Here is a 13,720-nt window from a genome sequence, read left to right as displayed (position 1 = left end):
ATTTGAAGATTCACAAAAGGTTTAGTGATTCCAAATCAAGCAGCTTCCTGTGATGTCTGGAGGCAGCGGTTTCTAAAGACATGCTCCCTCTGCAGACACCAAAATGATGTTTTCTGGGCTCTTCTAAAGCACTTCATATTGCTGTGAAGTGGAAGAAATCCAGGACTGACTCTTTGCTTTTGAGAAACAGATGCTATGGGAAAGCAGCAAGTGGGAATCAGCCAATACATCATTTGGTGGGTGCCATAATGTGGATTCTCCCCTGAAGAGAATTACATAGGAAACTGCTGCTGGCTCCAGTGAGTGTGTGCGGCTATATACGTCGGGGTGGCCAACGGTAGCTCTCCAGATGTTTTTGCCTACAACTCCCATCAGCCCCAGCCAGCATGGCCAATGGCTGGGGCTGATGGGAGTTGTAGGTAAAAACATCTGGAAAACTATTATTGGCCACCCCTGATATACGTATTAGGGTTGTTTGGCTGGCAACTCCCCAGGATAATGGGGTGTGTGAGACTTAATGGTCTTCTGTGATGCAGCAACATCACTTCTGACTGCATAACTGGAAGTGACATTACTGCATCGTGGGGAGCTCTAGGATTCTTTCCCCAAACCCTTAGAGTTTGGGGTGAATCCTAGTGTCTTGTGACATGGTGATGTCACTTCTGGTTATGTGGTTAAAAGTGACACCACAAGATGCTGTTTTACCCCTCCCATTTCCACTGTTGCCCTATTGAGTGATGGTAGGAGTTGTCCTACTAAAGCAGCCTGGCCAGCCTGGCATAAATGAACAGAATTTATGCCAGCGTATATTGATTCATTACGCTATTATGTAAAAGCTGCTTCATTTTAAATAAGACCTGAAGTCTTCCATAATGGGTAACAGGAGTCTTCATTCAGTTTAGAAACCCTGCCTCATGTAGAGTTGTCCTCTTTGAATTACCACTAGCTTTTGCCACTCTATGAATTACACACTTACAAATTTACACACCCACATACCCTTCTTTGTAGTTAGCCACCTAACTAAAATCGATATAGGACAATGACCACACTAGTATACCAGGCATGGTAAACCAATTCATATTTCTGTTTCCTGAAACCTCTATGGCTATAAAGAGACCGAATCCATAAATTAGGAATCTATGTGAGAGAGATCAAGGCTAAGCAGAGAACTTGGAAATTGCAAGAGTGCCATCTCGTGTTCAACTTGTAAGACAACTGGTCTGTGAATCACGCATGCACAAAAGAAAACCAGTGTCAGTCACTCACTGGCATTCTTCATTCTAGAATGGCATTTTACTCTCTAACTTAGCTTGCTGATGGGAAAGGAGTGCATTAAAAATGACTCTCATTAATCCTACTGATCTTTGTGGCTGATCAAGGACCAAAAGATACACACTGCAATCTGCCAGTGGACCAACATGCTTCCTGAGATTCTTTCAAAAAAGCTGATGAACTTTGGTCTCATCTGGTCATATGCCAGAGTGCATGTTCAGGATTTCTTCACAGTTAACGGTTAAACTGAAGCTGAGGTTTTGCTCTATCGTTTTAAAACACTTCAGTGAACCACAGAGATCCTCGTTAAAATCAAGATCATACACTAGTCAGTCCACCCCGTCCCGCACTAGTGACTTCATCAGAACAGAAAGTGCATCTTCTACAATTCTGTACAAATTCCATCATGTAGAACTGGTAAAGGAACAATTCCTATATCAAGTACAAAATAAGATAATTTACTAATGGCATATTTATACATCAATGGATGCTTTAACAGACCAACAATTATTTTGTAGTGCAGTTCTGTTTTCTGTCAATTGAGCAATTGTTTGTTTTAAATTTAAACAATGCTAGGGTTTATTTTTATAACTTTAAAAAAATCATATACGCCCTTAGTCCTTGCTGGAACACCACTCACATTGGGTTTTGCTAGCAAAAGCCAGCAGTTATATACATGTGTATTATTCATTTAGTATAACTTACGAAATGACCCTTGTAGAAAAAGAACAGTGACTCAAAATGGGAGGCAGCAGGGAGCTCTAGGCAGTTATCTTGGCTTCAAAGCAGTCAGAAAATAACATCAGAATTGGAATGCCCAGGGGTCATTTTGTGGAAAAATAGGTGGCGGAGCTCATTAGCATATGCCACGCCGCAGCCAAAAGCAACTCGATACAAGAAAGGAGAGCCCTGGGCAAGCAAGGTCTGCTTGAGCTGGCTAGACATCCAACCAGCCCAAGCAGGATGTGTGTCTGCACAGAAGACTATGAGGCTCTGTCATTCTCCTAGCAAATAATACGAGCTTCATATTATTTGCTAGTACGGTAATAGGAAGTTTTCTTGGGACTGAAGAAAAAGAAATAGGCATAGCTGTTCCACGATCAATTTTATTAAGAGGGTTACTCCTGGCTTTTGATAAAGACTTCATTTCATTTGTTGAAACAGCTGTTGGGCAGTGGAGACCTTGGAGAATATTATTCAAGAACTTTGGAGCAGAGGAGACTTTGGAGAAGATCATACAAGCACTTTTCAGTCTGTTAGGGTCTGATGAAATTGATGAACTCTTAAACATACTTTTGCACACCTGAGAACCCCTTTTGGAAGACTTTACAGCCTCCATGTATAAGTTCAGAAAGAGTGTCTTGTCACAGATCACATTGTATGTTTTCTATGGTTTATATCAGGGGCGTCGAACTCATTTGTTGAGGGCCAAATCTGACATAAATGAGACCTTGTCGGGCCCGGCCATGTTGGCCAGGGTCATGTTTGTACCTATTTAAGTTTAGGTAGCAGAGGTATAAAATTTATAAAGGCCACAGACAAACACAATAAAATGTTTTTTAAAAAACATTAGAACATGCTTAAAACATTTGCATTCGTTGGTCATAAAGGTGCTTTCTTTGTATTTCTCTCATGGGATCCAGGGAACTGGGCAAAGGAAACTCTGGCTCTTTCCTTCCCTCCCCAAGGGATAAGGAGGGGAAGGAGCCTCATCCAACAGAAGAAAGAGAGGCTTGGCTCAGTAGCTCTGCTGTGTGATTGATAGAGCCTGGCAAAGCAGGCTATCCCTCCTCCCCAAAGGAGGAGCGTCAGCCAGTGGAGAAAATAGAGGCTTTGCTCTGTAGTTCCTACGCAATTGAGTAAGCCTTGCAATGCAAGCTGTTGTGTGGAATGGAGCAAAAGGGAGAAGGAAGCAGATGACAGCCAGTTGCTCGGGGGGGCTGATAGGAGCCCTCTGGGGGCCTGATTTGGCCCCTGGGCCGCATGTTTGACACCCGTTTTATAGTTTTTGTGACTGAATATCACATACCTTTAAGCATACTATTATATTTATACTTTATTTGTTCCCAGTGAGATGCTTTCCAGTTTGGAGAGCCAGTTTGGTGTAGTGGTTAAGTGTGCGGACTCTTATCTGGGAGAACCGGGTTTGATTCCCCACTCCTCCACTTGCACCTGCTGGCATGGCCTTGGGTCAGCTATAGCTCTGGCAGAGGTTGTCCTTGAAAGGGCAGCTGCTGTGAGAGCCCTCTCCAGCCCCACCCACCTCACAGGGTGTCTGTTGTGGGGGAGGAAGGGAAAGGAGATTGTGAGCCGCTCTGAGACTCTTCGGAGTGGAGGGCGGGATATAAATCCAATATCTTCTTCTTCTTCTTCTTCTTTCCCATATGAAACCAGCATCAGAGGCATCATCAGGGTTTGAAAATTTGTCACCGGCACCAAAGGTCTATTGATGCCTGTTGGAGTTGTCAAACCGGCTTTGAGAGCAATATGTGATGAAAGAAGCGCAATCGAAGCCCTGAGATGGATGGCACCCAGAGCACGCCATCACCATGGAGCAGTGACAAGGTGTCAGGTGCATCAGAGCTGCTCCACATGCAGTATGTTGATGCTGTTTTGGGTTTTCTTAGGTGGTTGCATGGGGCAGGCCTCTGGGATGTTGTCATCCAACACTGACAACAAAGCGCAACGTCAAAGAGATGGAGCCAGTGAACCAGCTGGAGGCAAATGCTTGGCGCCAACAGGGGGAAACAGAGTGGCCAGGAGTAGATTGAAGAAGATGATGAAGAAGATATTGGATTTATATCCCGCCCTCCACTCCGAAGAGTCTCAGAGCTGCTCACAATCTCCTTTGCCTTCCTCCCCCACAAGACACCCTGTGAGGTAGATGAAGATATTGGATTTATATTCCGCCCTCCACTCCGAAGAGTCTCAGAGCGGCTCACAATCTCCTTTACCTTCCTCCCCCACAAGACACCCTGTGAGGTAGATGAAGATATTGGATTTATATCCCGCCCTCCACTCCGAAGAGTCTCAGAGCTGCTCACAATCTCCTTTACCTTCCTCCCCCACAAGACACCCTGTGAGGTAGATGAAGATATTGGATTTATATCCCGCCCTCCACTCCGAAGAGTCTCAGAGCGGCTCACAATCTCCTTTCCCTTCCTCCCCCACAACAGACACCCTGTGAGGTAGATGAAGATATTGGATTTATATCCCGCCCTCCACTCCGAAGAGTCTCAGAGCGGCTCACAATCTCCTTTCCCTTCCTCCCCCACAACAGACACCCTGTGAGGTAGATGAAGATATTGGATTTATATCCCGCCCTCCACTCCGAAGAGTCTCAGAGCGGCTCACAATCTCCTTTCCCTTCCTCCCCCACAACAGACACCCTGTGAGGTAGATGAAGATATTGGATTTATATCCCGCCCTCCACTCCGAAGAGTCTCAGAGCGGCTCACAATCTCCTTTACCTTCCTCCCCCACAACAGACACCCTGTGAGGTAGATGAAGATATTGGATTTATATCCTGCCCTCCACTCCGAAGAGTCTCAGAGCGGCTCACAATCTCCTTTCCCTTCCTCCCCCACAACAGACACCCTGTGAGGTAGATGAAGATATTGGATTTATATTCCGCCCTCCACTCCGAAGAGTCTCAGAGCGGCTCACAATCTCCTTTCCCTTCCTCCCCCACAACAGACACCCTGTGAGGTAGATGAAGATATTGGATTTATATCCCGCCCTCCACTCCGAAGAGTCTCAGAGCGGCTCACAATCTCCTTTCCCTTCCTCCCCCACAACAGACACCCTGTGAGGTAGATGAAGATATTGGATTTATATCCCGCCCTCCACTCCGAAGAGTCTCAGAGATGCTCACAATCTCCTTTACCTTCCTCCCCCACAACAGACACCCAGTGAGGTGGGTGGGGCTGGAGAGGGCTCTCACAGCAGCTGCCCTTTCAAAGACAACCTCTGCCAGAGCTATAGCTGACCCAAGGCCATTCCAGCAGCTGCAAGTGGAGGAGTGGGGAATCAAACCCAGTTCTCCCAAATAAGAGTCCGCACACTTAACCACTACACCAAACTGGCACTGGAGTCAGGACTCAGTGGGGAGTATCTGCCCAACGACGACTGTGGGCAGGCAGGCTCTCTGAACTCTGGGTATCCTTATTGTGCCATGAGGATGACGTCAGGGAGTGCCAACATTGAGGCTTCTTTTCCCTCTTTGGAAACGGGGACACCCTCCATGGCTGTTTATCAGCCTTTTCGATCCTTTTGGCTAGCTGCTTATTCAAAGACCACATCGAAGTAGTAGAAGCAGAAGTAGTAGGTATAAGCTGTGGAAGTGGGGCAGAGTTCAATGCAGGAAGAACCTTTGCTGGCTCTTCTGACAATTCAGCTTCTGCAGTGAGAAGTATCAGCTTCAAAGACTTCTCCCATAAAACCCCCTTCAGGCAACTAGTCCATTCTTCATAGGCTTTGGAAGTCAGGAGCTTACAAATGGTAGAAGTTGAAGTAACCTGCTCTCCTGTCAGCTGACTTTGGGCAAAAAGTTCAGCTGTCTCTCCTGGGCAGGAGCATTCCTGTGAGCCTAGAACTTTCTCAATAGCTTGTAGGCTCCCCTGCATGGCAGGCCTGCAGAACTGCAGTCTCATGTTGGGACTGTACAGAAGCCAAAATGATGAACCAGTGTTCTAAGATGTGAAGTGTTGTGAGCAAAAATTTTACTTTGTGCGCCAAAAGAGCTACTAGAATTAAAGCTATGAGTGAGCCTACATTTGACTATCATGTAAATTAGGATGTTAAAGAAAATTATTACCGTAACTTTACAAAAATCTCAGAATGAATTCTTTTGAGAGGGTGTAGTGGTTAAGAGCAACAGACTCTAATCTGGAGAACTGGGTTTCATTTCTCACTCCATGTGCAGCCAGTTCAGTGACCTGGGGTCAGTCAGTTCTCCCAGAGCTATTCTCAAAAGAGCTCTCTCACCCCCCACACAAGGTGTCTGTTGTGGGGAGAGGAAGGAAAGGAGATAGTAAGCCACTCTGAGTTCCTGAGTGAAGGGCAGGGTATACAATCTCCTTCTCCTAAACTATATTTTAAGAATGATTTAAACATTATGAGTGAAAACAGAATCGAGAAAATTTTTATTAAAGAAAATATTTTAACTTACCTTCTCTCTTCTTATGTTTTGCAGAAATTGTAAACACTGTCAATATTATTCCCATTAGACATATGTAGCTTAATTCTCATTAAGTTCTCCAGGTGATCTGTATCTCGCCAATTTCTAATTTTTAATTTTCAATTAGGCACTTTCAAAGACTCCTGATCCAGGGTGAAGGGGGCTAACAAAAAAGGGAAAGGGTCTTTTAAAGCATCTGGTTGAATAGTTGCACATACATTTGCATGGCAGGGCACTAGAGAGGCACTAAGACCCACCCAGTTGGAGGAGCCAAAGGGAAAGGCAGGGAGGAGAAAGGTTTCAGCAACCAGGCGGTCATAAGTGATGGATCCTATGGATTTCACTCAACTGAGCAGGTAACTCAACATTCCTACCACTACTGAGCGGGCTGAAGTTGAATCCAACGAAGACAGAGGTCCTTTGCTTGGGTCGCGGTGCCCTGGGAAGGGAAATCCCTTTGCCGGTCTTTGACGGTGTGCTGCTGAAAGCAGCCCATAAGGTCAAGAGCTTGGGGGTTCTTCTGGAGCCTTCATTATCAATGGAGGCACAGATAGCGGCCGCTCCCAAGTCCGCGTTCTTTCATCTTCGACGGGCGAAGCAGTTGGCCCCCTTCCTGGAGCGCCGTGACCTAGCAACGGTGATCCATGCTATGGTCACCTCGAGATTGGATTACTGCAACGCCCTCTACTTGGGGCTGCCCTTGTGCCGAACTCGGCGGCTGCAGCTGGTGCAGAACGCGGCGGCTAGGCTGTTGCTGGGGCTCCCAAGGTGGGAGCACATACAGCCGGGGCTACGCGGACTGCACTGGCTGCCAGTGGTATACCGAGTTCGTTACAAAGTGCTGGTTATTACCTTTAAAGCCCTATATGGCCGAGGACCTGCCTACCTGAGGGACCGTCTCTCCCCATATGAACCCCAGAGGGCGCTGAGGTCAGCTGGAAAAAACCAGCTGTATATCCCTGGGCCAAGAGAGGCCAGATTGAAGGCCACCCGGGATCGGGCCTTCTCTATTGCAGCTCCACTGCTGTGGAATCAACTTCTGGAGGAGGTACGGGCCCTACGATGCTTAGATCAATTCCGTAGGGCCTGTAAGACCCACCTCTTCAAAATAGCCTTCAACTAACAACAAGCTAGGAAAGTGCCGCTGGAAATGCTTTAGCTACTGAATTCTATTGAAGATTTTAATGTTTTTAGCACCATAATGTTAATACCAATTTTAATATAATTTGTAACTTGTTTTTTAACCATGATTTTATATACTGTCAATGTATAATGTATTTTGTGTTGTGAGCCGCCCTGAGCCTGCCTCGGCGGGGAGGGCGGGATATAAATAAAAAGTTATTATTATTATTATTACTTTTTTGAAGCACAATATGGGAGGTGCCATTTTGTGGGAGGTACCGTTTTGGTAATTTTCTGATACTTAATACTGGCTCATACCACCTTAATTTCACCCTGACACTGAAATAGGCTCTGTGTAGGAAAGTCCCACATGAAATGGCCTTGTGACAAAGTAGTAGGAGGTGGACCCAGGAGGACTGATTCCTACTTTTGTAGGAATGAAATGCATCAAAGATGAAATGCACCTTTTCATGCAGTTCTTTGAAACTGCTGCCTGCTTCCCTGGTATGTAAGCATCCTTTCACTGCTGGTGAAGATCACAGAGACACATATTTGGTCAAGCCGTATGTATTCATTTCAACAAGGCAATACACCAAGAACACCAGACCAAGCAAAAAAAACCCACATGGAGACTCTCAGCACAGAAGGGGCACGGAGTTCCCACACAAGAGACCCAGGTTGGTCTCTCTCCAGAGCTCTCTCAAGTGGGAAGGAGGTACTCCCTGGACATACTAGGGGGAAGAACATATTCCACGCACCCCGTTTAGGCTACTAGGCTGGGCCTCCCCCACCCCCGCACCAAGAAAAAGAACCAGTGTTGGACAAGGCCACCTGATTCCCCTGCATGAAACCAAACAGCCCACAAACTCGCCCGCCGGTTTGTGAGCACGGCTCCACTAGTCCATCGCCAGTGAGGGGCCCTCCAGTGCTGCCAACCCCATAACAGCGCTGGCAGTGGGAGCCTCAAGGAGGAGCACCGGGCTGTGTCAAGGGGCAAAATGTGCTTGTATGCTATCAGCTCCGGAGCACAGCCTGGGGTTGCACGTGTGTGAATGGCTCACCTGCTGCTCTTGAAGGTGAGCTGGGCTCAGCAGCATCAGTGGGAGGAAGGCAGCGGGTGTCTTGGCAAGGTAGATGGCAGCGAGGCAGGGGCAGCAGGCCAACAGTTCAGGTCAGGCAATAGGAGGCTCAGGTTTGGCCAGCAGTGACTCAGTACTGAAGCAGCTGTTGGGCAGCAGTGCCTTGCTGGGGGAAGCTCCCAGTTCATGCCACCTGGCCAGCACAGGCAGGCTCTACAGTATTCGAGAGCCAGTTTGGTGCAGTGGTTAAGTGTGCAGACTCTTATCTGGGAGAACTGGGTTTGATTCCCCACTCCTCTACTTGCAGCTGCTGGAATGGCCTTGGGTCAGCCATAGCTCTGGTAGTTGTCCTTGAAAGAGCAGCTGCTGTAAGAGCTCTCCCAGCCCCACCCACCTCACAGGGTGTCTGTTGTGGGGGAAGGAGATAAAGGAGATTGTAAGCCACTCTGAGACTCCTGATTCAGAGAGAAGGGCGGGGAATAAATCTGTAGTCTTCTTTTTGCACTACCAATGGCAGGAGGGCTGTTGGGCGTGGGAGGGTGGGGTCGTCCCAGGAGAAGATGATAATGATATTGGATTTATATCCCACCCTGAACTCTGAATCTCAGAGCGGTCATAATCTCCTTTACCTTCTCCCCCCACAACAGACACCATGTGAGGTAGGTGGGGCTGAGAAAGCTCTTACAGCAGCTGCCCTTTCAAGGACAACCTCTACCAGAGCTATGGCTGACCCAAGGCCATTCCAGCAGCTGCAAGTGGAGGAGTGGGGAATCAAACCTGGTTCTCCCAGATAAGAGTCCACACACTTAACCACTACACCAAACTGGCTCCCCCCTCCAATGTTTCCACTAAACTCCTCAGACCGTCACCCTGTGCTGAGCCAAAAATCTCTGTACTAAAATCTAAAACTTGTGCACCAGCACACACTAGTGCAGTTTAGCAGAAACACTGCTTATAACCCATAACCTAAATATGAGGTTGCAGAGTGTACTAGGCATACTGTTTAAATGGAGAAGCAGAGCCACAAAAGGTTCCTGTGGAATGAAGGCTGGCCAGATATTAGGCTTTCAAAATCTAATCATATGCTGATCTAATTCCAGTTCATGCTGTGGAACAATAACCAGGAGGCCACTGCAATACCCAGCCCAGAAATCCAACAATCCTCCTCTTTACTGATGAGAATATGCAAGCATTACACACCATCAACTACTGCTGATAACGAACACTGAAATCCTGCCTTTTCAGTATCAATTTGAGGATTATTATCTGCATCCAGTTTTGCTCAAGTTGAGTTTGGAGAGCGGTTGTATCTGTCTTATGTCAACAAAAGCAACACTGTCAAAGAATACACCACATATGATAGCAAGTTTGTGATGTGTTCTGCTTTGCTTTGGCAAAAAGCTTATTTTAGCCATGTTCATACACCCTTAACGAATATAATCTGTGCTCACTGGGGTTGCAAGAAAGATGCCAAGACAAAGTGTGTGTTTCATATACATATTTATATATATATTTCATGTACAAAGTTACATTCTGAACCCCCAAGGATTCAATAATAAATACTGAAATAACTTCACTGCTATGTGAGCTTTTCCGGCTCACAGAAAAGAAGCCTCAAGTTTTAAACAGACAGCAAGTTTAACGCTGCAGTATCCATCTCAAGGTTACAGAGGCAAGTAAGATTCGGCATAAAGTGTCTATAGACGTTTTCCAAAAAAAGTAGACCGTAAAATGTTTTAAAACATGTTTTAAAAGACTGAGAAATGTGCAGCAATGAAATTATTAAAGAGGAAGAAAAACATTTAGTGTATAGAACAATATTCTGAGGTGCAACAAAGATTGTTACAATATGGCATAACCCTGTTAGGAAAATATAGTTAGCATCCACAAAGAATGTGTTTTTTTCTTCCATTCTGTGTCATTTTTACAAATTTAAGATCTTCACAAGATCCTGTATGCACAAGGGTCAATTCCAAGAGTGCCAAGTCAGTTTCAGGCCTTTGGTAACTTTCATAATACTCACTTGGAAATAAATATTCAGTTACACATGATCTTCAAGACACTGTGTTCTTTAGAACAGTTAGCATATTAGAAGATTATAAAACATTTCTGAGTTACTAAGGCAGCCTATGATAAAGTGTCTACACTCTGCCGGCTCTAACTGATCCAATGCAGGAAGGCCTTACAAGAAATGAACAGTATGACAGGATATATAATTTTTCGTTTTTGCCTTTTACCATGCAAGACACATTTACCTCAGACAAACCATGTGCCGCATATTTTTGTGCTCGAAATGCTCTCGCAAACTATTGATAAAACTGTTGACTACCAAGAGATTCATTCCCAGCCCTGATTTTTTTAAAAAACAAACAAACAAAACCTATTAGTATATGATAAGACATTCTTGAGACTGTGTTTTTAGGCAATCGTCTGATGCACGAGATTACCACATTTTACAACCTACCCTTAAAAGTGCTTGGCAACAGGGAGTGTATAAAACTCAGTGAATGTAATGACTTTCACCCTCTAAATTAAGCATTCATAAGGACAGGGGGCTACATTTTAAAATTAAATAAGGGCAAGAGAATGTATGTCAGTCCTTTGCTTGTGCTGATAATAGCACTTAAGTCTCTGCTGAGCTCTCATCTCTTTTACTGTAAATAGCAGCTGATCCAAAGAGAATAGAATGGCACAGTTTACCCAACAGATCTGGCAAGACGTTAACACGCTGCCCAGATGCATCCGTTTGAAAGCAGTGAAGCACTTCAGAAAAACCATACAATCGTCGTTTTAAATAAAAGCACTACATAAAGTGTGTGTGCGTAGGGGTGTGTGTGCAATGCCCAGAGTAACAGGCTCACACTACTGTGAAGAGATAGTGAGAGTTTCATTTGGATACCCGAGATGAAGTGCTCCACAAGTCTGGAAAGCTTAGAGGGCAGCACAGAATCCTAAAGATGGATTTGGAATCATATGCTGTGAAGGCTTCTTCGTTATTTTTTTCTTGCTGAACCCCATCTTCAACATTTATTTTTAATCTATTCCATCTAAAAAAAGTGCTTGCGGTTGCAACTCAGAATGAGTTTGGTGTATGCGTGATTGCTATTTGGGGAAAAAAGCAAGACAATAAAGCCACATGCTCCTCTGGATCTGGATTTTCTAAGAACAGTTCAGTCAAGCTAAATTTTTTGAGAGTAAACTGTGATCATTCATTGCTTTTGGCATACTGGTGGAAGGGGGGGAATTCTTCTACTAAAGTATTAGACAGTTGATCTTTAACCACACATGATGGCCTGAATACATACTTACCAGATCCAATCAGTTGTGTACAAAATATGCTCTTAAAAAGTACTTTTACATATAAATCTATAACTGTGAGACCTGAATGTAGTTTAATGAATTTCATCAGGTAAGATGTACATTTTTAAAAAGCTGCCTAAATCAATGATTACACAATAGACTTCATACTGCATAAAATGTTTAGGCAGTTTTTCAAGGCAGTTTAGTTTAATTTCTTTTTTTCTCCGTTTTGTTTTTAAATACTTTTGAACTTTTTCCATTCTGACACTTAACTATATTATCAACTCCCTTGAAATAGGATTAGCCCCATTCTCTTGGTGGGCGGTAGCTGAGTAAATAATCTTTTAATTCGTACTACAAGATATGAAATAGTACTGGGAAGATTTCATACCCTTTAAGGAATTAAAAAGTGTAGCGTTCGACTGAGTTTTGCCAACAACTGGGGACTCTGTACAAAAGGAAGAGACTCAACCCATATTTTACCATATATTAAAATATATATATATATAGCAAGAAGGCAGAATGAGTTGTATGAAGTTATTTCTTGGTATCCTCCAACTCCGGGGGAGACTCTCTGACTCTGTACAATGGCATTATTCAATTAAAGTAATGTGACTTCAAAAATGCAAGTAATTGCCTGTCCGTTGCTTATTCAGTTCACAGAATAAAAATGTCACGTAGAGCTTCGTTTGTTAATGGAAAACAATGCATTTTAGGCCTGATAGGGGCTTTCTACTCCTCCCCTATGGGGATATGAAGGCTTCCAGCCAATTTTCTTCTACTGCTGAAGCCCTTCTACACAAGCGGCCATGAAACTGACCAGCTAAGGTCCCGGATGAAAGGTGTGCCAAAAAAAAAAAAATCTGACCTCTACTCAAGAAACTTAAGTAGTTGGAAAATCATCCTTACCCTGTCCTTTGAGATGACTTTAAACGTTCCCAATATAAAAGGAAGAAAACCAGAAAACGATTCTCCCCATAGAGGACACAACCCTCACCATCAAGGGACAGTACTTTCCTCATCTTGTGTATTACAATAATTAAGCATGAAACATTTTTGGTCTGTGTCTATATAATCACCTCTGACTTCTTCAGGGTTCTGGCATGAGCAAAGGACATTTCAGTACAGCAAGACTGGTGGGATTCTGAAACAACCATGTAAAAGACATAACTTGTTTTAGCCCTCATTGAATGAGCAGAATGAAACTTGGTTATAATTCAGCGGATACTTTTAAAATACTTTGCTGACAATAACTGCTGTTTTACTCAATGAATGTTGCGCAGATGAACAAAAGATCTTCTAGCACTTTAAAAAAAAATCAATTTGTGGCAGAAGAGCAAGATTGTCAAACGAGACAAATTCTGCTACAGACAGAGACGGTGTAAAACAGTAAAGCAGCAGAGCTTCCATTTGTCTGGGGGAAAACATCTGTTTTTGCTACATAACATTGATGCAGTTAAACAGGCTGAACCAAATGACTGTATTGTTAAGGTTTGAGAGGTTTGTGATATAAAGCCAAATGGCAAAGGAATGCTCAAATTGTACGCGATGAAATGGGTTTCGCAAAAAAATAAAATGAAAACCAAAGTCATGCAAAAAGTTCTTGAAGTCTCAAGCCACTTTCCACAGAGCTGTGAGTGCTAGTCACTGCCACACATTACTTGCCACACTATCAGGTGGCTCCTCTCTGCTTTGGCTACAGAAGGCTCAAGTTGCAGCGCCTCTCCGAGTAGTTCTGATTCACCAACTTCATCACCTGGAAAACAGA

The 13,720-nt window shown here is 44.3% G+C and overlaps 1 protein-coding gene across 2 annotated transcripts in view; it reads right to left on the bottom strand.

Moving 5' to 3' along the window:
* Window positions 1-10,135: 10,135 nt before the first annotated feature.
* SPAG9 (sperm associated antigen 9) overlaps window positions 10,136-13,720 on the bottom strand; it is a 127,881-nt gene continuing 124,296 nt past the window's right edge. For both annotated transcript variants that reach the window (XM_060253431.1, XM_060253432.1), the window contains one exon: window positions 10,136-13,708. In XM_060253431.1, the coding sequence (XP_060109414.1) occupies window positions 13,593-13,708 (116 nt within the window). In that variant the 3' untranslated portion in view covers window positions 10,136-13,592. The remainder of the gene's footprint in view (window positions 13,709-13,720) is intronic.

This window comes from Heteronotia binoei, chromosome 13 (assembly GCF_032191835.1).
Source record: "Heteronotia binoei isolate CCM8104 ecotype False Entrance Well chromosome 13, APGP_CSIRO_Hbin_v1, whole genome shotgun sequence".
Lineage (NCBI taxonomy): Eukaryota > Metazoa > Chordata > Lepidosauria > Squamata > Gekkonidae > Heteronotia > Heteronotia binoei.
Note: the sequence above shows the minus strand (reverse complement) of the source record. Positions and strands in the feature narration are given on the sequence as shown.